The sequence below is a fragment of the Palaemon carinicauda genome, chromosome 6, assembly GCF_036898095.1.
Source record: "Palaemon carinicauda isolate YSFRI2023 chromosome 6, ASM3689809v2, whole genome shotgun sequence".
Lineage (NCBI taxonomy): Eukaryota > Metazoa > Arthropoda > Malacostraca > Decapoda > Palaemonidae > Palaemon > Palaemon carinicauda.
In genome coordinates this window covers 23,989,691-24,011,364 of record NC_090730.1, presented here as the reverse complement: position 1 = coordinate 24,011,364, position 21,674 = coordinate 23,989,691, and the positions used below count along the sequence as shown (strand labels likewise).

Sequence of the window (21,674 nt, the reverse complement as noted above, 5' to 3'; positions counted from 1 at the left end):
AGCGCCTTCCTACCAGGTGGTTTCCCTTTTTGGCTCTAAACATTCACGTCTGGAACTACATTCATTCGCCCGCGAGTTTCTCCTCTCCCTCCAATTTGACGTAGTCGTAGGTGGAGTCAAATGGCGGGAATTTCGATTGATCGGGTCGAAATTCCCGACATCCTCCACGCCCCAAAATAAGGAGCGATGAAACGTCGGTCAATTGGATGGAGCTAGACTCGGGGTGAGGGGAGTAGCTTACTCAGGGACTCTGTTAGGCTCGCTGCGTAGCGCTCCGCAACGACTCGAACAGAGTACGCACAATATACAACAGCAATGTTACCCCGGGGTAATAAACACAATCAATAATATACAGTCATATAACAGATCAAATTAGGCAATGGGCCTAGCAATTCTAAAGCACTCGTGTAATACACATAAGGAACAGCAGAAATAAGTGATAATGTACACATTTTACAGAATTCAATTGGCAAGCAATTAGGCAATGGGCCTAAGACTATTCAAGAAATGGCAGAAATGCAAACATAATAATTCAAGTGCAAAGACAATTAGGCAATGGGCCTAAGACTATTCAAGAAATGGCAGAAATGCAAACATAATAATTCAAGTGCAAAGACAATTAGGCAATGGGCCTAAGACTATTCAAGAAATGGCAGAAATGCAAACATAATAATTCAAGTGCAAAGACAATTAGTCAATGGGCCTAAGACAATTCAAGAAATGGCAGAAATACATACATGACAATTCAAATTCAGTCTGTCTCAACTCACAATAATCGAGACTTCTATAGCGCTGCTACATGCAGGCTGTTACTTAATGGAGTACAAGAGGGAGGGGTTGGTTCTGTGCAACGCTCGGTCTGTACGCACGAGAGACCATCCCGTCCCCGTTCTCCACCCCTAAGCACTTCCAACCTCCGCAGATTCACGCACACCTCACAAACTCCACCCTCCCTACCTTCCAGATAGAACACGCCCCCTTTTCACTTACAGTTTACAGCTACTTTTTATATATCGTCACTTTTCAGCAGACAGTCCATTAGTTCTCGCTGTTTCGCGGCAGCCCTTCTCAATGGGCGTGCAGAACGTCCTTGTGCGTTCGTCTGCTCTGTTTCATTTTCACTTCTTTCACTAACTGCATAGTTCTCACCTTCCTCGTCGTTGTCGTCCGTTCCTGTGGCTGGTTGTTGAGTTGTCGTAGCTGTTGCCATACCCTGGTCGTTCCCACACGTCTCCGCTATCCCTGGCATTCCGGCTGTCGAACTGTACGCACCCTCTTCTCCGTCAACGCCGTCGTCTCCTTCATGGTCATCCTCAGAGGGGGCTATTTCTAGGGGAACCAGGTGGCTGACAGCTCGCAGCGATTCGACACCCTCAAACAACACTTTCGCCGATCGTACGACGCCGTCGTCGTCAGGATAAGTCTCCACGACACGTCCCAGAGGCCAAGTCGCTCTCTTCTTATTGTCCTGCTTAACTAGCACGATGTCTCCGGGGTGCAGCTTGGAGGGTTCCCCGGGCCGACTGTCGTGCCGGGCCCTCAAGGCACTCAAGTATTCCCTTCTCCAGCGTTCCCTAAAGGCTTTGAGTGAATCTGTCAATCTTACGTAACGATCACGTAGCTTCCGAGAGGTGAAGGTTGCGTTGAGATGGTCGTCCGGTAAGATCGGGGCCATGAGGTGGACTTGGTGTCCTCTTATCAAATGGGAGGGGGTGAGGACTTCATCCTCGCGCTCGTCACCGCTGTACATAAGCGGTCGATTATTCACCACTGCTTCTGCTTCTTTCACGAGGGTTAGCACGTGGGCGTCCGGCAGGTACTTCTTTCCGAGGGCTATCTGGAGGGTCCGTTTCGTTACTCCTATCAAACGCTCGAAGAACCCACCTTTCCAAGGTGCACGGGGCGTCTGAAACCGCCACTTTATGCCAGTTTTCCTCAGGAACTGCTGGACTTCATCCTCTTCATAAAGTCCCTGCAGGAGGTGGCTGGCAGCCTTGAAGGTTTGATGGTTATCGGACATGATGAGCTGTGGGGCACCGTGTGTGGCGCTAAACCGTCTAAGTGCCAACACGAATTCTTCTGCTTCCAAAGAGGGACAGAAGTCAAGGTACACGGCTCTGCTGGCCATGCAAGTTACGATAAGTATATACCCTGGCCGTGTCTCCGTGTGTATTGCTGCTGTGTGGTCCACTCCGACCGCCGTGAACGGTTTTGTGAGGGTGATCCTTTCCTTTGGCAGGGGGGGTGGTGGTGGCTGTCTCGTTAGAGGCTGGAAGGCTAGCTTGCATTCAGGGCATTGCCGCACGGTTCGCTTCGCAATGGAACGTAGACCCGCCACCAAACATTTCTGTCGAAAGATACCTATTAGTGTATTCACCCCACAATGCAAATGTAACTGATGTAAATAATTTAGATACATCCTAACCAAATGCCCTTTGGCTGGCAAGAGAATTAAATGATCAGTTTCTCCTACATGGGACACTCGTCCCCTGGTGCAGATGAGATTATCTACCAAAACTAAATTCAATTGTCTAGCAAAATTAGCAACTTCACGAGGGGGTCTGACTCCGCCCTCTAAGTAGGCATAAACAGTAGGCAAATAATGTTTTTGCTCTAATTTTACAACAATACTGAACGGATGCCGTTCTATCTTAGCAAACTTTAAAACTAGTCTGGCTACTCGTAACAAGAATTGGAACCCTACTTCCCTTTTCAGGACGTCCCAAATCTCGCCTGGGGGGGTAGGACACATCTCCTCCCTCAACTCCTGCACCGCCGCTACTACGTGAGTTTGATGTAGTAGATCTTCCTCCTCGCAAGGAACAGGCTTTCCCGTGGTCCTGAGGAATTCTGGACCGTTCCTCCACAGGGGGTTAGCTTGCAATTGTTGAGCCGTTGCGCCTCGGGATAGGATATCGGCAGGGTTCTGCTGACTAGGGACATGGTTCAGACTGAAACTACAAACCTGCTGAATAAAATTAATTTCCGCCACTCTGTTAGAAACAAACACATTTTTATTAGACCTGGCATCGGGCGATGCTACCCATGCCAACGTTACCTTACTGTCGGTCCACATTACTATTTCCCGTGGCTCGATCAGATCCTTGAGCGTTCTTGCTAGTCTGCTGCCTAACAACAAGGCCAGCAACTCTAGCTTAGGGATCGTCAGCTTGCTCATCCCTTTCGGAGTGATCCGGGTTTTACTCGTTACCAGACTTACCCGATTGCATTCGTCCCTAGTATATGCTACTGCTCCATATGCCTTACTGCTGGCATCGGTGAACACATGAAGTTGTAAGCCTTTTTTTCCTATTGATCTTTGAAAGGTGATGTCGCTCACCGCTTTCAAATCATTCAACAATTCACTTGCCTCTTTAGCCCTCTCTTTTCCTAAAACATCATCCCAACCTACATTATCCTCCCATAGTTGTTGAAGGAAAAGCTTTCCCCTTACAAATAATGGGCTTATCAAACCTATCGGATCATATATGGAGACTAATAGGGAAAGTACCCTACGCTTCGTGGGCACCCATCCCTCCCCCAACTCACAGATCCTTTTGCTTTCTTTCACACACAGTCTGTCCACGTCCCGGGCCCATCGCAGCCCGAGCACGTTCACACTCACAGGCTCACTCCACTGTTTCTCGCTATCGAAGGCCAAGTGATTACTGGCCCACCCTTCTAAGGGCATACCCGCCCTTTTTAAGATGTTATGAACAGACTCATGCTCTTGCCTCATATGTTCTATATCTTCAAACGTGGCCAGATAATTATCGACATAAAAAGATTTTACTAAATCTGGGCGCCCTTCCTCTTTAAAATGACAATTTAATATTTGCTGTAGCAAAAATGGACTAGCTGTGATGCCGAACACCACGACTCTAAAGGCGAAGGTAAGCGCTCGACCAGCTGCCTTGCGCCACAGAAATCGTGTGTATTTGGCATCACGAGGATCTAACAAAACACGATGGAATGCTTTACTTATGTCGGCTAACATGGCATATCGATTCAACCTAAACCTTATAATTAAACTATATGCTACTTCTACCAAATTGGGCCCAGGTAAAAGACATTCATTCAAGGACTTGCAACCTTGTGACTTGGCAGAGGCATTGAACACGATTCTAAGGGGGGTGGTACGGCTGTCTTTCTTAACACCGAAGTGTGGCATGTAATAACCTTCCACTACGGGATTTTTCACTTCTGATATAAAACCTGCTTCGAGATACTTATCTATCACTCCCTGATATTGTTCAAGATATTCCCTATCCTTTCTGAATTTTGTCTGCAACGACTCCAACTGCGCCATAGCGTTACGATAATTTGTTTCTGGCCTAGCATCCGATCCGAATGGTAGGCTAACCTGATATCCCTCAGGTTTTCTTACAACGCTTTGCGATACCTTTCGCACGGCCTCGGCCTCGCGAACAGTGTATTGCTCAGATGGGGCGATACCAACACGGTCTAATCGCCACCACTCATCTACATCATACAGATATGGCTCGTCCGTGATTCTGCACACTCTCAACGTTCTTACTTGTTCGACCTTTTCCACTTGGAACAGCCACTGTGGCACCTTCCCGTACGGGGACATACCATTATGCGTTAAGAAAAGATTTATCCCATCTACTTTTTCTACACCTATGACAAAATAGCTAAAATAATCAGCCCCAACTAATATGTGAACGTTCTTCATGGTATCTGATTGGTTTGCTGGATCGGCTAACGTGACTCCCTTGGTCAACAGATGCTGTCTGACTTTAACATAACCCACGTTATGTATCGGGACGTCCACGTGTTCGTGTGCCACCAACTTCATACGCACGATTCTTTTCCCCATTTCAACCCTGCAACTTACTACATCGTATTGTCCGCTTATTTCCTCGGAACCAAACGGAGCTATATTCAAGGATACTCTTCCTACCAGCGGTAGGCCTAATTGACGGGCAATTTTTGCAGAGATGAAGCTCCTCTGGCTTCCTGAGTCGAGAAATAGGCGGACTCGCTTACTACCTTGCCTTTGTTGAATACCTGCCATGGCTGTTGGCAAGATAGTGCATGGGAGGTCCACATCAGACCTCTGCGCGATCTTTGCGCTCGTGCACGGCTTAGATTCTACTTTAACCTTAGACGGACGGGGGGCATTTTGGTTCTGTGCAGGCGTCGCATTTACTACGGGGCGGGACGTTGTTGATTGACTATTACTATGACTAGGGATTGATTGCGGTCTACCCGCGTCGCAAATCGCAGTGTGGTGCTTAGCATTACAGTTTCTACAGGAATTTGATACGGGACATTTATCGCTACGATGGCCTGATTTCGTGCAATTAAAACAAAGACCCCTTTTTAATAAAATGCGACGTCTAGCAGCTACGTCTGTCACTTGGCGACATCCGTGAGGCGGATGCCGTTCGCTACAGAATGGGCAGGAATTATGGTGGATGGGGTGGGTTTTTGGTCTTACACTACTGTCTGGTCTTTTGTCACTCTCAAGACTGTCGCCTCTCTGCAATGCATCGTCTTCTAACATTCTTACTATGAAATCTATTGCCTCAAAAAACTCGTCCAACGTATAGTCGCATTTCCTCAAATGCTCTACCACTTTGCGGTATAGTTTTCCCTCTGACAGTTTTTGATTAATGAGGCTCATGACCATGCCCTGGCCTAAGTCATTGGTACTAAGTCTTTTGATTTGCTCAATAATGATGGTCAACTCAAAACGGAACCTTTTTAATTCTACTGGGTTTAGTGACGGCACAAAGATGTTTGCTAACTTGCGGTGCAGAATCACGAGTGTTTGGTGCACGTTGCCATACTGCTTATCTAATAGGTCTAATGCTACACTATAGTTCGCGGCGGTTACACTCAGAGATTTGATAATCCTAAGCGGCTCTTTGCCCAACGTCCCCAATAAATATGTGAATTTAGACACTTCGTCTAAATCAGCTCTTCGATCTACGTGGATCGTGAATAGTTCACGGTACGATGCGTACTCTTGCACTTCCCCTTCAAACGTGGGGAGAGGCAGCGGCTTCAACCTGGGGAGGGCAACATTCCCCGTTGAAGGGCCTTTCACTTTATCTATTCTATTGTACAATAGAGTGGTAGCGCGTGTCGCTTCACCTAACATATGCCTAATTCGGGCTTCGAAACTAGTTTCTAGCTTAACGCGCTGGCTCTTGTATAGCTCTTTAAGCTGTCGGACCTCTGCCTGCAACTCCGTTACCAAATTCTGGTAAACGGACTCGGAGTAAGTCTCTATCAGCGCCCTTTGCGTTTCGCTTAGCAAATCCTCCAGTAGGCCCATCGACGCCTCGATATGCACGATCGTGGACACAGCCATCTTAATTACTTTACTTTACGTTTGGGGGGTTTGGACAAGGCAAGGAAAAAGGGATAATTTAACGTTAAGAAGGGACTCAAAGAACTGACCCACGTGGGCGATCGCACATCGGGACGTAGAGGACCTTAATTGTTCGTCTCTCTCTCTCTCTCTCTCTCTCTCTCAAAAGCTCATATTTTAAATTAGTCCTGTCCGGCTCTGGGAAGCGCTTGCGATCCGGTTCGAAGGACCAAATGTTATGATTTTCACCAGTTAATTAAATCTGCCCGATGTACTGGGCGGATCGCAAGGCCTTGAAGAGGCAAGATTCCCAAAACTTTCCAGGAGTTAACTAAAATACGGCGATAAAATTTACAATTTTATTACAAAAATAAACTCTGATAAAGACAAACAACATTCTTAAGCATTCACAAGACTTACTGAAAAAAGACTGACCCTAGGTAATGTAGCATGTGCTCTTCAAGCACAAAGTCCACACCGGACTCATTAACAAACTGAAAATAGTGCCAATTCGAATTCAATACACAACGAATCACACACCAAATATCCCTATTCTTATTTAACTCAGGATTCAGATCCCCAATCACAAGGATCTCTACACTAAACTGCGATATAAAAACTAAACGTCTTGCACACAAACTTCTACTACAACCAACCTGGTACACAAGGTAGAGAGGAGAGATAACAATTAGAGGGGACTTACTTTGGTTGGGGACGTTGGATCAAAGAGGACGAGCTATCCTTGCAACCTCCGACGTCACCTTTTTGGCGCAATTTGTCCTGAACCTAAATTTCTAGATTGGATTTTTTTATCATGTTACAACAGAATGACTTTATTTTTCCTAATCTTAAATTACTAGCAATTGATTTTATTAGTCTCAGCGCCTTCCTACCAGGTGGTTTCCCTTTTTGGCTCTAAACATTCACGTCTGGAACTACATTCATTCGCCCGCGAGTTTCTCCTCTCCCTCCAATTTGACGTAGTCGTAGGTGGAGTCAAATGGCGGGAATTTCGATTGATCGGGTCGAAATTCCCGACATCCTCCACGCCCCAAAATAAGGAGCGATGAAACGTCGGTCAATTGGATGGAGCTAGACTCGGGGTGAGGGGAGTAGCTTACTCAGGGACTCTGTTAGGCTCGCTGCGTAGCGCTCCGCAACGACTCGAACAGAGTACGCACAATATACAACAGCAATGTTACCCCGGGGTAATAAACACAATCAATAATATACAGTCATATAACAGATCAAATTAGGCAATGGGCCTAGCAATTCTAAAGCACTCGTGTAATACACATAAGGAACAGCAGAAATAAGTGATAATGTACACATTTTACAGAATTCAATTGGCAAGCAATTAGGCAATGGGCCTAAGACTATTCAAGAAATGGCAGAAATGCAAACATAATAATTCAAGTGCAAAGACAATTAGGCAATGGGCCTAAGACTATTCAAGAAATGGCAGAAATGCAAACATAATAATTCAAGTGCAAAGACAATTAGGCAATGGGCCTAAGACTATTCAAGAAATGGCAGAAATGCAAACATAATAATTCAAGTGCAAAGACAATTAGTCAATGGGCCTAAGACAATTCAAGAAATGGCAGAAATACATACATGACAATTCAAATTCAGTCTGTCTCAACTCACAATAATCGAGACTTCTATAGCGCTGCTACATGCAGGCTGTTACTTAATGGAGTACAAGAGGGAGGGGTTGGTTCTGTGCAACGCTCGGTCTGTACGCACGAGAGACCATCCCGTCCCCGTTCTCCACCCCTAAGCACTTCCAACCTCCGCAGATTCACGCACACCTCACAAACTCCACCCTCCCTACCTTCCAGATAGAACACGCCCCCTTTTCACTTACAGTTTACAGCTACTTTTTATATATCGTCACTTTTCAGCAGACAGTCCATTAGTTCTCGCTGTTTCGCGGCAGCCCTTCTCAATGGGCGTGCAGAACGTCCTTGTGCGTTCGTCTGCTCTGTTTCATTTTCACTTCTTTCACTAACTGCATAGTTCTCACCTTCCTCGTCGTTGTCGTCCGTTCCTGTGGCTGGTTGTTGAGTTGTCGTAGCTGTTGCCATACCCTGGTCGTTCCCACACGTCTCCGCTATCCCTGGCATTCCGGCTGTCGAACTGTACGCACCCTCTTCTCCGTCAACGCCGTCGTCTCCTTCATGGTCATCCTCAGAGGGGGCTATTTCTAGGGGAACCAGGTGGCTGACAGCTCGCAGCGATTCGACACCCTCAAACAACACTTTCGCCGATCGTACGACGCCGTCGTCGTCAGGATAAGTCTCCACGACACGTCCCAGAGGCCAAGTCGCTCTCTTCTTATTGTCCTGCTTAACTAGCACGATGTCTCCGGGGTGCAGCTTGGAGGGTTCCCCGGGCCGACTGTCGTGCCGGGCCCTCAAGGCACTCAAGTATTCCCTTCTCCAGCGTTCCCTAAAGGCTTTGAGTGAATCTGTCAATCTTACGTAACGATCACGTAGCTTCCGAGAGGTGAAGGTTGCGTTGAGATGGTCGTCCGGTAAGATCGGGGCCATGAGGTGGACTTGGTGTCCTCTTATCAAATGGGAGGGGGTGAGGACTTCATCCTCGCGCTCGTCACCGCTGTACATAAGCGGTCGATTATTCACCACTGCTTCTGCTTCTTTCACGAGGGTTAGCACGTGGGCGTCCGGCAGGTACTTCTTTCCGAGGGCTATCTGGAGGGTCCGTTTCGTTACTCCTATCAAACGCTCGAAGAACCCACCTTTCCAAGGTGCACGGGGCGTCTGAAACCGCCACTTTATGCCAGTTTTCCTCAGGAACTGCTGGACTTCATCCTCTTCATAAAGTCCCTGCAGGAGGTGGCTGGCAGCCTTGAAGGTTTGATGGTTATCGGACATGATGAGCTGTGGGGCACCGTGTGTGGCGCTAAACCGTCTAAGTGCCAACACGAATTCTTCTGCTTCCAAAGAGGGACAGAAGTCAAGGTACACGGCTCTGCTGGCCATGCAAGTTACGATAAGTATATACCCTGGCCGTGTCTCCGTGTGTATTGCTGCTGTGTGGTCCACTCCGACCGCCGTGAACGGTTTTGTGAGGGTGATCCTTTCCTTTGGCAGGGGGGGTGGTGGTGGCTGTCTCGTTAGAGGCTGGAAGGCTAGCTTGCATTCAGGGCATTGCCGCACGGTTCGCTTCGCAATGGAACGTAGACCCGCCACCAAACATTTCTGTCGAAAGATACCTATTAGTGTATTCACCCCACAATGCAAATGTAACTGATGTAAATAATTTAGATACATCCTAACCAAATGCCCTTTGGCTGGCAAGAGAATTAAATGATCAGTTTCTCCTACATGGGACACTCGTCCCCTGGTGCAGATGAGATTATCTACCAAAACTAAATTCAATTGTCTAGCAAAATTAGCAACTTCACGAGGGGGTCTGACTCCGCCCTCTAAGTAGGCATAAACAGTAGGCAAATAATGTTTTTGCTCTAATTTTACAACAATACTGAACGGATGCCGTTCTATCTTAGCAAACTTTAAAACTAGTCTGGCTACTCGTAACAAGAATTGGAACCCTACTTCCCTTTTCAGGACGTCCCAAATCTCGCCTGGGGGGGTAGGACACATCTCCTCCCTCAACTCCTGCACCGCCGCTACTACGTGAGTTTGATGTAGTAGATCTTCCTCCTCGCAAGGAACAGGCTTTCCCGTGGTCCTGAGGAATTCTGGACCGTTCCTCCACAGGGGGTTAGCTTGCAATTGTTGAGCCGTTGCGCCTCGGGATAGGATATCGGCAGGGTTCTGCTGACTAGGGACATGGTTCAGACTGAAACTACAAACCTGCTGAATAAAATTAATTTCCGCCACTCTGTTAGAAACAAACACATTTTTATTAGACCTGGCATCGGGCGATGCTACCCATGCCAACGTTACCTTACTGTCGGTCCACATTACTATTTCCCGTGGCTCGATCAGATCCTTGAGCGTTCTTGCTAGTCTGCTGCCTAACAACAAGGCCAGCAACTCTAGCTTAGGGATCGTCAGCTTGCTCATCCCTTTCGGAGTGATCCGGGTTTTACTCGTTACCAGACTTACCCGATTGCATTCGTCCCTAGTATATGCTACTGCTCCATATGCCTTACTGCTGGCATCGGTGAACACATGAAGTTGTAAGCCTTTTTTTCCTATTGATCTTTGAAAGGTGATGTCGCTCACCGCTTTCAAATCATTCAACAATTCACTTGCCTCTTTAGCCCTCTCTTTTCCTAAAACATCATCCCAACCTACATTATCCTCCCATAGTTGTTGAAGGAAAAGCTTTCCCCTTACAAATAATGGGCTTATCAAACCTATCGGATCATATATGGAGACTAATAGGGAAAGTACCCTACGCTTCGTGGGCACCCATCCCTCCCCCAACTCACAGATCCTTTTGCTTTCTTTCACACACAGTCTGTCCACGTCCCGGGCCCATCGCAGCCCGAGCACGTTCACACTCACAGGCTCACTCCACTGTTTCTCGCTATCGAAGGCCAAGTGATTACTGGCCCACCCTTCTAAGGGCATACCCGCCCTTTTTAAGATGTTATGAACAGACTCATGCTCTTGCCTCATATGTTCTATATCTTCAAACGTGGCCAGATAATTATCGACATAAAAAGATTTTACTAAATCTGGGCGCCCTTCCTCTTTAAAATGACAATTTAATATTTGCTGTAGCAAAAATGGACTAGCTGTGATGCCGAACACCACGACTCTAAAGGCGAAGGTAAGCGCTCGACCAGCTGCCTTGCGCCACAGAAATCGTGTGTATTTGGCATCACGAGGATCTAACAAAACACGATGGAATGCTTTACTTATGTCGGCTAACATGGCATATCGATTCAACCTAAACCTTATAATTAAACTATATGCTACTTCTACCAAATTGGGCCCAGGTAAAAGACATTCATTCAAGGACTTGCAACCTTGTGACTTGGCAGAGGCATTGAACACGATTCTAAGGGGGGTGGTACGGCTGTCTTTCTTAACACCGAAGTGTGGCATGTAATAACCTTCCACTACGGGATTTTTCACTTCTGATATAAAACCTGCTTCGAGATACTTATCTATCACTCCCTGATATTGTTCAAGATATTCCCTATCCTTTCTGAATTTTGTCTGCAACGACTCCAACTGCGCCATAGCGTTACGATAATTTGTTTCTGGCCTAGCATCCGATCCGAATGGTAGGCTAACCTGATATCCCTCAGGTTTTCTTACAACGCTTTGCGATACCTTTCGCACGGCCTCGGCCTCGCGAACAGTGTATTGCTCAGATGGGGCGATACCAACACGGTCTAATCGCCACCACTCATCTACATCATACAGATATGGCTCGTCCGTGATTCTGCACACTCTCAACGTTCTTACTTGTTCGACCTTTTCCACTTGGAACAGCCACTGTGGCACCTTCCCGTACGGGGACATACCATTATGCGTTAAGAAAAGATTTATCCCATCTACTTTTTCTACACCTATGACAAAATAGCTAAAATAATCAGCCCCAACTAATATGTGAACGTTCTTCATGGTATCTGATTGGTTTGCTGGATCGGCTAACGTGACTCCCTTGGTCAACAGATGCTGTCTGACTTTAACATAACCCACGTTATGTATCGGGACGTCCACGTGTTCGTGTGCCACCAACTTCATACGCACGATTCTTTTCCCCATTTCAACCCTGCAACTTACTACATCGTATTGTCCGCTTATTTCCTCGGAACCAAACGGAGCTATATTCAAGGATACTCTTCCTACCAGCGGTAGGCCTAATTGACGGGCAATTTTTGCAGAGATGAAGCTCCTCTGGCTTCCTGAGTCGAGAAATAGGCGGACTCGCTTACTACCTTGCCTTTGTTGAATACCTGCCATGGCTGTTGGCAAGATAGTGCATGGGAGGTCCACATCAGACCTCTGCGCGATCTTTGCGCTCGTGCACGGCTTAGATTCTACTTTAACCTTAGACGGACGGGGGGCATTTTGGTTCTGTGCAGGCGTCGCATTTACTACGGGGCGGGACGTTGTTGATTGACTATTACTATGACTAGGGATTGATTGCGGTCTACCCGCGTCGCAAATCGCAGTGTGGTGCTTAGCATTACAGTTTCTACAGGAATTTGATACGGGACATTTATCGCTACGATGGCCTGATTTCGTGCAATTAAAACAAAGACCCCTTTTTAATAAAATGCGACGTCTAGCAGCTACGTCTGTCACTTGGCGACATCCGTGAGGCGGATGCCGTTCGCTACAGAATGGGCAGGAATTATGGTGGATGGGGTGGGTTTTTGGTCTTACACTACTGTCTGGTCTTTTGTCACTCTCAAGACTGTCGCCTCTCTGCAATGCATCGTCTTCTAACATTCTTACTATGAAATCTATTGCCTCAAAAAACTCGTCCAACGTATAGTCGCATTTCCTCAAATGCTCTACCACTTTGCGGTATAGTTTTCCCTCTGACAGTTTTTGATTAATGAGGCTCATGACCATGCCCTGGCCTAAGTCATTGGTACTAAGTCTTTTGATTTGCTCAATAATGATGGTCAACTCAAAACGGAACCTTTTTAATTCTACTGGGTTTAGTGACGGCACAAAGATGTTTGCTAACTTGCGGTGCAGAATCACGAGTGTTTGGTGCACGTTGCCATACTGCTTATCTAATAGGTCTAATGCTACACTATAGTTCGCGGCGGTTACACTCAGAGATTTGATAATCCTAAGCGGCTCTTTGCCCAACGTCCCCAATAAATATGTGAATTTAGACACTTCGTCTAAATCAGCTCTTCGATCTACGTGGATCGTGAATAGTTCACGGTACGATGCGTACTCTTGCACTTCCCCTTCAAACGTGGGGAGAGGCAGCGGCTTCAACCTGGGGAGGGCAACATTCCCCGTTGAAGGGCCTTTCACTTTATCTATTCTATTGTACAATAGAGTGGTAGCGCGTGTCGCTTCACCTAACATATGCCTAATTCGGGCTTCGAAACTAGTTTCTAGCTTAACGCGCTGGCTCTTGTATAGCTCTTTAAGCTGTCGGACCTCTGCCTGCAACTCCGTTACCAAATTCTGGTAAACGGACTCGGAGTAAGTCTCTATCAGCGCCCTTTGCGTTTCGCTTAGCAAATCCTCCAGTAGGCCCATCGACGCCTCGATATGCACGATCGTGGACACAGCCATCTTAATTACTTTACTTTACGTTTGGGGGGTTTGGACAAGGCAAGGAAAAAGGGATAATTTAACGTTAAGAAGGGACTCAAAGAACTGACCCACGTGGGCGATCGCACATCGGGACGTAGAGGACCTTAATTGTTCGTCTCTCTCTCTCTCTCTCTCTCTCTCTCTCTCTCTCTCTCTCTCTCTCTCTCTCTCTCTCTCTCTCTCTCAAAAGCTCATATTTTAAATTAGTCCTGTCCGGCTCTGGGAAGCGCTTGCGATCCGGTTCGAAGGACCAAATGTTATGATTTTCACCAGTTAATTAAATCTGCCCGATGTACTGGGCGGATCGCAAGGCCTTGAAGAGGCAAGATTCCCAAAACTTTCCAGGAGTTAACTAAAATACGGCGATAAAATTTACAATTTTATTACAAAAATAAACTCTGATAAAGACAAACAACATTCTTAAGCATTCACAAGACTTACTGAAAAAAGACTGACCCTAGGTAATGTAGCATGTGCTCTTCAAGCACAAAGTCCACACCGGACTCATTAACAAACTGAAAATAGTGCCAATTCGAATTCAATACACAACGAATCACACACCAAATATCCCTATTCTTATTTAACTCAGGATTCAGATCCCCAATCACAAGGATCTCTACACTAAACTGCGATATAAAAACTAAACGTCTTGCACACAAACTTCTACTACAACCAACCTGGTACACAAGGTAGAGAGGAGAGATAACAATTAGAGGGGACTTACTTTGGTTGGGGACGTTGGATCAAAGAGGACGAGCTATCCTTGCACCCTCCGACGTCACCTTTTTGGCGCAATTTGTCCTGAACCTAAATTTCTAGATTGGATTTTTTTATCATGTTACAACAGAATGACTTTATTTTTCCTAATCTTAAATTACTAGCAATTGATTTTATTAGTCTCAGCGCCTTCCTACCAGGTGGTTTCCCTTTTTGGCTCTAAACGTTCACGTCTGGAACTACATTCATTCGCCCGCGAGTTTCTCCTCTCCCTCCAATTTGACGTAGTCGTAGGTGGAGTCAAATGGCGGGAATTTCGATTGATCGGGTCGAAATTCCCGACACTTTGTTTGAAAGATTGTATCGAAGAATTAAGTAAGATGGTTGGGAAAGAGGAAGCAAAGATGTAGCTTAGCAAGTAGTAATAATGTAAATCAAGCGAGAAAGCTAAAGCAATTATCAAGTCCCATTGGATATACAGAGGGAATTATGATGGAAGTAAATGTAAAATGGGAATAGATTGTAGACCACAGTTAAGTTCAATAGTTGATTCAATAAGTGAGAAGACGATAACCCCGATTATAAACATAGAAACCCTTAATTTATGTAGACGATATATTTTGTTTCCTAGTATAAAAAGATACAAAGAAAAAAAAGCTATAATCAACTGCAGCAATTTAGAACTAAAGAATGGGAAGAATTTAATTTTCCTTGACTCTTCTTACTTTCAGTATTTCACCTGATCACTAATATTGTAGTTACCCCTAAAGTTTTCAATCACATACTTTACGTTTTCTGTGCTGAAATGTGGGTAGACTGCATTAATTCAACCTTGTTGACAGTGACGCATGTCAAGTTCGTGACGTCACAATGTAGAAACGCAAAACAAAAGCCTTACGCCGGCGTACGATGATTATTTCCTTAAACTACGTGTATTGAGATAAATTGTCACACTAGTTTTGAATCTAATGTTAGTGCTGCTGACTTATAAGCAGCTTAATCTATCTCTCAGTACCCATGGCTAATTGCTTATTTCAGTTATTAACTTTTAGTAAGCCAGAACAGAAAGGATCACTAGGTATGCATATTCCCTTAGAGCTGCAAGATTTCTAGTCGTATTTTACACAGAATCCTGCCTCCTACTTACTCTTTGTAACGTTACATTGACCTGCCCTAAAGTTCCGATATTGTACCTCAGCTGGGTTATCCTACACCCAGTGACCCTCACCTGTTTAGAAGCTGAACCCAGGTGAGCCCACACAATGTAAGGGTCACCCGATTCGTGTACGAGCCATAGTTGTGACCGGTTGACCGATCTGATCAGTTATCCTGTGCATCTGTGGCTCACCCCCAACTCAACTCCCACCAAACAAAGAACAGATGCGAGGAGTACTAGTATCCTGTCAGCTGGAGAGAGAGAGAAGAAGACGATCCTGGGAACTGTGCCAGAGATACTCAATCTGCCAAGAAGCGATGATTCTAGGGATGGCCCAGACAATGGTGCAAACTATCCATTCCACAGCCATTTGCGAGGGCAATTAAGGACTCTTCAAGCATTAATTAAAGTAAGGAGTGCAGATAAAACATGTGACCACCTAGTTTTCCCCCATTTTAGGTTAGCTTAGATTATCTTTTACTTGATTTAGGTTTAACTGGCGTTTACATATTTCGGTCTGAGTGCATGGGATTTGGTGTACAACTTTTGTGTATAACTTTTATGCTTTAAAGACTAGTACAGTCTCGGGTCAAAAGACCACTTGTCCGACCTCATTACAATCATTTGCTATTGCAAGAGACCTAGAGTCACACATATTTTGATTGCCTTTTGATTTTTCTAAGTTGTATTTGTTTTATTTCGTTTTGTGCTTGTTTAACCTCTTTTGAGGCTGTTAAGATGTCCGATTTTTCAATGTAAATTTTGTGTAATAAAATAACTAGATTAAGTTGATTACACCCTTTGGTATTACTACTCCCTTCTTTTGATTGATTGTGTCTAACATGAATATTTAATTTGGGGACAATATACCCCATATATTGAAAGGATTAACTAAGTCTAAATAACTTGATGGTAATAGTGTGATAGCGAGTGACTCAGCATTCATTCTATGCTTCGAAGATAAAGATCCTTATCTTTAACTTATACTTTACTATAATACATCACTGCTCCCTCCGTTGCCATTGTCTCAAAAATTTTTGTAAAGTAAAATTCCTGTCCAGTATCTCACTGGGGTCCTTGGCACGGAGCCGAAACAGAGCCTGAGAGTGAGATAGCTTTAGACCTGACAAAGCTAAGGTAGGCCATCAAATTAGTTTTATTTCACGTGTGTAGTTTTTAGGCGATTGGACAGAGTACCTTTTTTTTTCTGTGGATTTTTGTTGCTTGTTGCAGGGAGACATTCCCGGAACAAGCCAGGTTCGCACTCAACAATTAATTAGAAATAATAATAATTTCTCCACAAGAAGTAAGAAAGTATAAAAAGCAAGAACTGAAAAAAATGGTAAAGTGGCAAATGAAATTATAAGAAATATTGAAGAAAAGAAAGCAAAGAAAACCAAACTGAGGTTTGTGAATAGTAATGACAGAAGAGATTACACAGAACTTAATACTAATGAGGCAGCAATAGTTATGAAAACAAGGTTGAATATGACAGAATTAAAAGAAAAGTATAGAAAAGGGAATGATGATAGGCTTTGTGTGTTGTGTAGGGAGGCAAAGGATACTACGGAGCATATGTTTAGCGGTAATGAATTACGAAAATTCTGAATCAATGACAGAGATAGGGAATTTAGAAACACCAACTGTAGATGATGCCCGGTATATTAGAAAGGCCCTCGAAGTCAGAAGTAAAAGTATTTAAGCTCTACTGTCTGTTTGGGGGGTAATTAATGATAATTTATAAATGAAATATATGTTTTGATATTGTTACTGTTTTTTAAAATATCTAATCAATTGTTGATTATTTCTCATACCGTTTATTTATTCCCACATTTCCTTTCCCCACTGGGCTATTTGTACTGTTGGAGCCCTTTGGGCTTATAGCATCTTACTTTTCCAACTAGGGCTGTAGCTTGGATAATCATAATAATTACAAAAACATTAATGATAATAATAATAATAATAATAATAATAATAATAATAATAATAATAATTTTCTGTACATTACAGCGCTTTCCACCTACTTCGCTTCTTCTAGTAGTGTGCCGACAATCACTGTGTTGTGGAGAGAGCAACGAGGAACCTGGAACTTGAAAACTGTCTCTTTAACTGAGCAATGGCGGGAAATGAGAGGGAGAGAAGAAAAGATAGAACCTACTCACTGTAGATAGGTCGACCAGACAAAATTAGCACGAACTCCCCGTGACGTCACATGGCCCAGAGGATCACTGGCAGCGAGCGATTAGAGGCCTATTATCCTTCCTTGTTTTCAGCACAATATTCAATCATGATTAATTTAGTAGATTTTTTATATACTATCATACATCATCCACCATTTTGTTGTCAATTACAACGAAAGGGATAAAAAAAAAGCATGTTTTTATTACCAGAAAGATTATGAATATCAATTATTTGAATAATCACTTATTGTAGTAGAACTTCAAGAAAGCAAAATTATTACATATAAATAAGATTTCTTATTAGAGAAAGGCGGTCTTGGGAAGAGAAAAAGCCACTTGTCAGTCCATAAGGGAGAGGTATCATGGATGCAAGTCACTTCAACGTGTTTATTTTTTACTTATTTCGCTCACAAGAAAATATAAAGAACCATTTATAAGTAAAACAGTAATTATTGATAATAAGAACTTTGTCTTTTCAGAATAAACTAGATTATATACATAGAAATTTGAGAAAAGTTCAAAATTGTTGCATACATTATACATTAAGTGTTATTTTGAAATAGCTGAAGTCCGCATGTGTTTAACATTATATAGATTATTAGTTTTCCCACTAGAATGAAATCAGACCACTAGTTTTAATCTCTTGCTTAAGAAAACTCTTCCTCAAAATATGAAAATCTTTAGATGAAAGCTGAACAAAGTCCCTCAGTCTCAGGGAGTTTTATGAGGCTGAGATCCCCAGGATGACCAGATTAGAAATCAGTATTTTTTTTTTTTTTTGTAATAAGGATAAATAATAGAATTATCAAATGCCAATAAATTTAATTTACCAGAATTGTTCAAAAAGAGGAATGAATTAACAACAAATTATAAGGGAAACAAATAGTAATGCCTTGATTAGGAAAAAAAAATAATTTAATGCCTGATTGTGTTCTCATAATCTCATTAATGTCTGATGTGGTCCATTCGGTGTCCTCTATGGCCTTGGGCAAGTTTGAGAACCTGCGATGTTTGTAGATATCCAAGAGAGATAGTCTGAAAAAGATATCACATTAGTAAAATCAATTTCATCATAAAATTCTCAAAGAAAACTTTAAATAGATCAAAGCTTAATATTGATTACGTTGGTTGTTCATCTTTTTATCTCTCGTTCAAAATGTAATTGGCTCAAATGACTTTTGTAATCCGTTATTTACTTATTTTTGTATTACCATAGTCTTTGACATTTTGTTTCACCGCATTGGCAAAATCACTAGTTTTGAAACTCCCTTTGGTGACGTCATAACTTCCTAATAGCTTCTTTGACTTGTGGGTCTACTTGTCAATGCTTGTCAATGTTCACAAACTTCAATATATATGATTCTAACATCAAAGTCATTAAACCTAATTATCTTTTTGTATTATCTTGAAATCTTACTGTAAGTTTAATTGACAATGTACGCTTTGCCTTTACTTGTACTTGACTGACAGTTGATATAGGAACGCATTGCCCATTGGTTTATTTTCTTTAAAGGTTTAGATCGCCCTTAATCACGTGTTTATCTAATCTTTAAAATTGTGTTGCTTTTTTAGTTACACTTTCATTTGCTGACTCAAATTTCTTTCCTTTTCATTATCTGCCAATTTGGTATTTATCTTCCTTTGCTTTTAATTTCTTATTTGTATAGTGCTGGAAACAAGAATACAATTTTGTTTTTGCGTCAACCTTTACGCTAGACATTGAAAACTTCACTTGGTTTGAAAACATTTCCATTCTTTAAGCCTTCGACCAGTCAAGTATCAAAGTTTTCCTTATGGAAATTATCCAAACCAAATATCCCGGTATTTCACTTACTGCCTACTCTGGCGTAAACTCCGGGACGGTTTGGCTCGGCGCAGCCATAGCCCCAAGAGACCACTCCAATCACCACCATGAATGTCTGAGTTGTGCTACCTGCTGTCACCATTGGGCCACCGGAGTCACCCTGAAAATGGAAAATTCTATCATGACTTTACTGAAACTAGTTATGTTTGAGGTTGGGACATTTTCTGGTTTATAAGAAAGACCATTGTCATAAGTAATACGGAGGCTGTTGTCTGATTCTGATAAAACACTACACTTTCTTCTCAATCTTCCATCTATTTATATTTCTCCGTCTATCTCTACGTCTGTTTTTCCAAAGCTTTCTCTGCACACCTTAAGTAGTCTACGGCTGTTTGCAATTTTTGCTTAAATTTTGTTTGTCTTTGTAATATTTTCTTTTTGTCTATAAAATTAAAAGCATTTTTAACTTGGAGCATTGAAGTCACATAAGTTCTTCAGCATGACTTTGAACCTAAAATTTTAAAGATGTAGATACTAATCAAGCTCAATTTTATTATGTAAGTCTATTGTTGGGACTCAACAAACCTGACAAGAATCTTTTCCTCCGGCATCCAGTCCAGCACAGATCATGTTACTTGTGACTGCGCTTCCTAAAAACTGTTGACATCTTGAGTTGGACATTGTTGGAACATCCACTTCATAAAGTTCAAAAGGTTGAATACCACCTGTAAAGTAAAATAGTTATATACAGAATCCTGCACTTGTAGTAAGAAAACAATTTAGAGATCTAATATGAAATAATTACAAAAAGAAAAAAATACACATGATTTGTCCTAACGTGTTTATTGTTTTTTATATACTGGATAATTAGATTTTTGATCTATCAAGAAAGAGGTCGACCAAGTCAACCTGCCATTTCAGGGTAACGGTGGCTCAGTGATATTGTTGATTACTCCCTCACACTTTGTGTGTCCTGAGTTCAAGTCACGACAGATGACCACCGGACTAAGACCTTCCTTTGTCTGTGGAAGGGTTGAAACCGACAAGTCTGCATCATGATATATTAGCAAACATTACTTTGATTCTCTAGGTTTTACATGACTGGAAAGTCGTTTGGGCGACTTAGCTTTAGAGTTCTTCAAAGTTGTCTTAGCGAGATAAAATAGCTCAAATTTCTGAATATCTATTGAAATACATTTTGTGTCCTGTTTGGATGTTATATATTTCCTTCCTCCAAGTTTCAAAGAGATTCTCTCAGTCTCATTAATTTCTTCTTGGTTTTATCATTCTCATATTTCTGGTGATTAATCTTCCATCGCTTTACTTAGTAAGAATGAATCAACTCCATTTCTTTGGTCGACCCGTAACTCTTCCTTACCTCTTTTCTTGGTTGTGCTCAAAGAAATTCTACCCATTTTCTATGGGTATTATTTTTGCTTTCATTCTGCTAAGCTGTCCCATTATACAGCCTTGTAATACCTTTCATATTCGTATATCTTTTCAACTTCACTTGCCTAATTGTTAAATGCAAAATAGAATAAATGTCCACCACGCATACAAAAAATATTTAAGGATTCTTCACAATTTTTGTATTTAGTATCAACAAATTTGGAAACGAGAAAGTTATTCTATTTATTCTTAATGACTGAAATCGTGGCAGTTCCTAGAATCCATTTCTTGAAGGAATAAATAGAAAAAGGAAACTCTGTGAATAGAATGTATTAAATTTGCATGTGCAGAAAGTGATCCAGACCAAAATATTTCTATGGTAAGAAAGAACAAAGACTTCACATCACATAGATACTTATTACTAGTGTACAAACCTGGCTGTAATGTTCCCCAGCCAGTAACTGTAGCAGTCACATTACTATAGGCATTGCTTGCATCTGGAAGACACACAGGGGCAATCTTGTTGTCAGAAGGGAAGGTGAGAGGAGAGGACAGTTTGATCAACGCCATATCGTTGTCAAGAGTGTTTCTGTTGTAACTTGGGTGCATGATGATCTGTAACGAGATTGATTGATCAAACTTATTTTCCACATCACATTGGCATAACTTTTGAAAGATATCTGTCATTATAAAACTTGTATTTTGAAATTAGAAAATTGTACTTAACTGAGTTATACAATTCAATTCAAATTTCCTCTTCTTTCATGGATAACATATAAAGATTTATCGTAATGCATCTAGCAAGATAGAACAGCCTTAACTAATCTTTTGACCTCTTATA

At 42.7% G+C, this 21,674-nt stretch overlaps 1 protein-coding gene across 1 annotated transcript in view; it reads right to left on the bottom strand.

The window, feature by feature from the left end:
- Positions 1-18,527: 18,527 nt before the first annotated feature.
- LOC137642913 (trypsin-like) overlaps positions 18,528-21,674 on the bottom strand; it is an 11,985-nt gene continuing 8,838 nt past the window's right edge. The window contains exons 6-9 of the mRNA XM_068375778.1: positions 21,268-21,448; positions 20,030-20,169; positions 19,475-19,604; positions 18,528-18,675 (exon numbers count right to left, since the gene is read on the bottom strand). Coding sequence (XP_068231879.1) covers positions 18,617-18,675; positions 19,475-19,604; positions 20,030-20,169; positions 21,268-21,448 — 510 coding nt within the window. The 3' untranslated portion in view covers positions 18,528-18,616. The remainder of the gene's footprint in view (positions 18,676-19,474; positions 19,605-20,029; positions 20,170-21,267; positions 21,449-21,674) is intronic.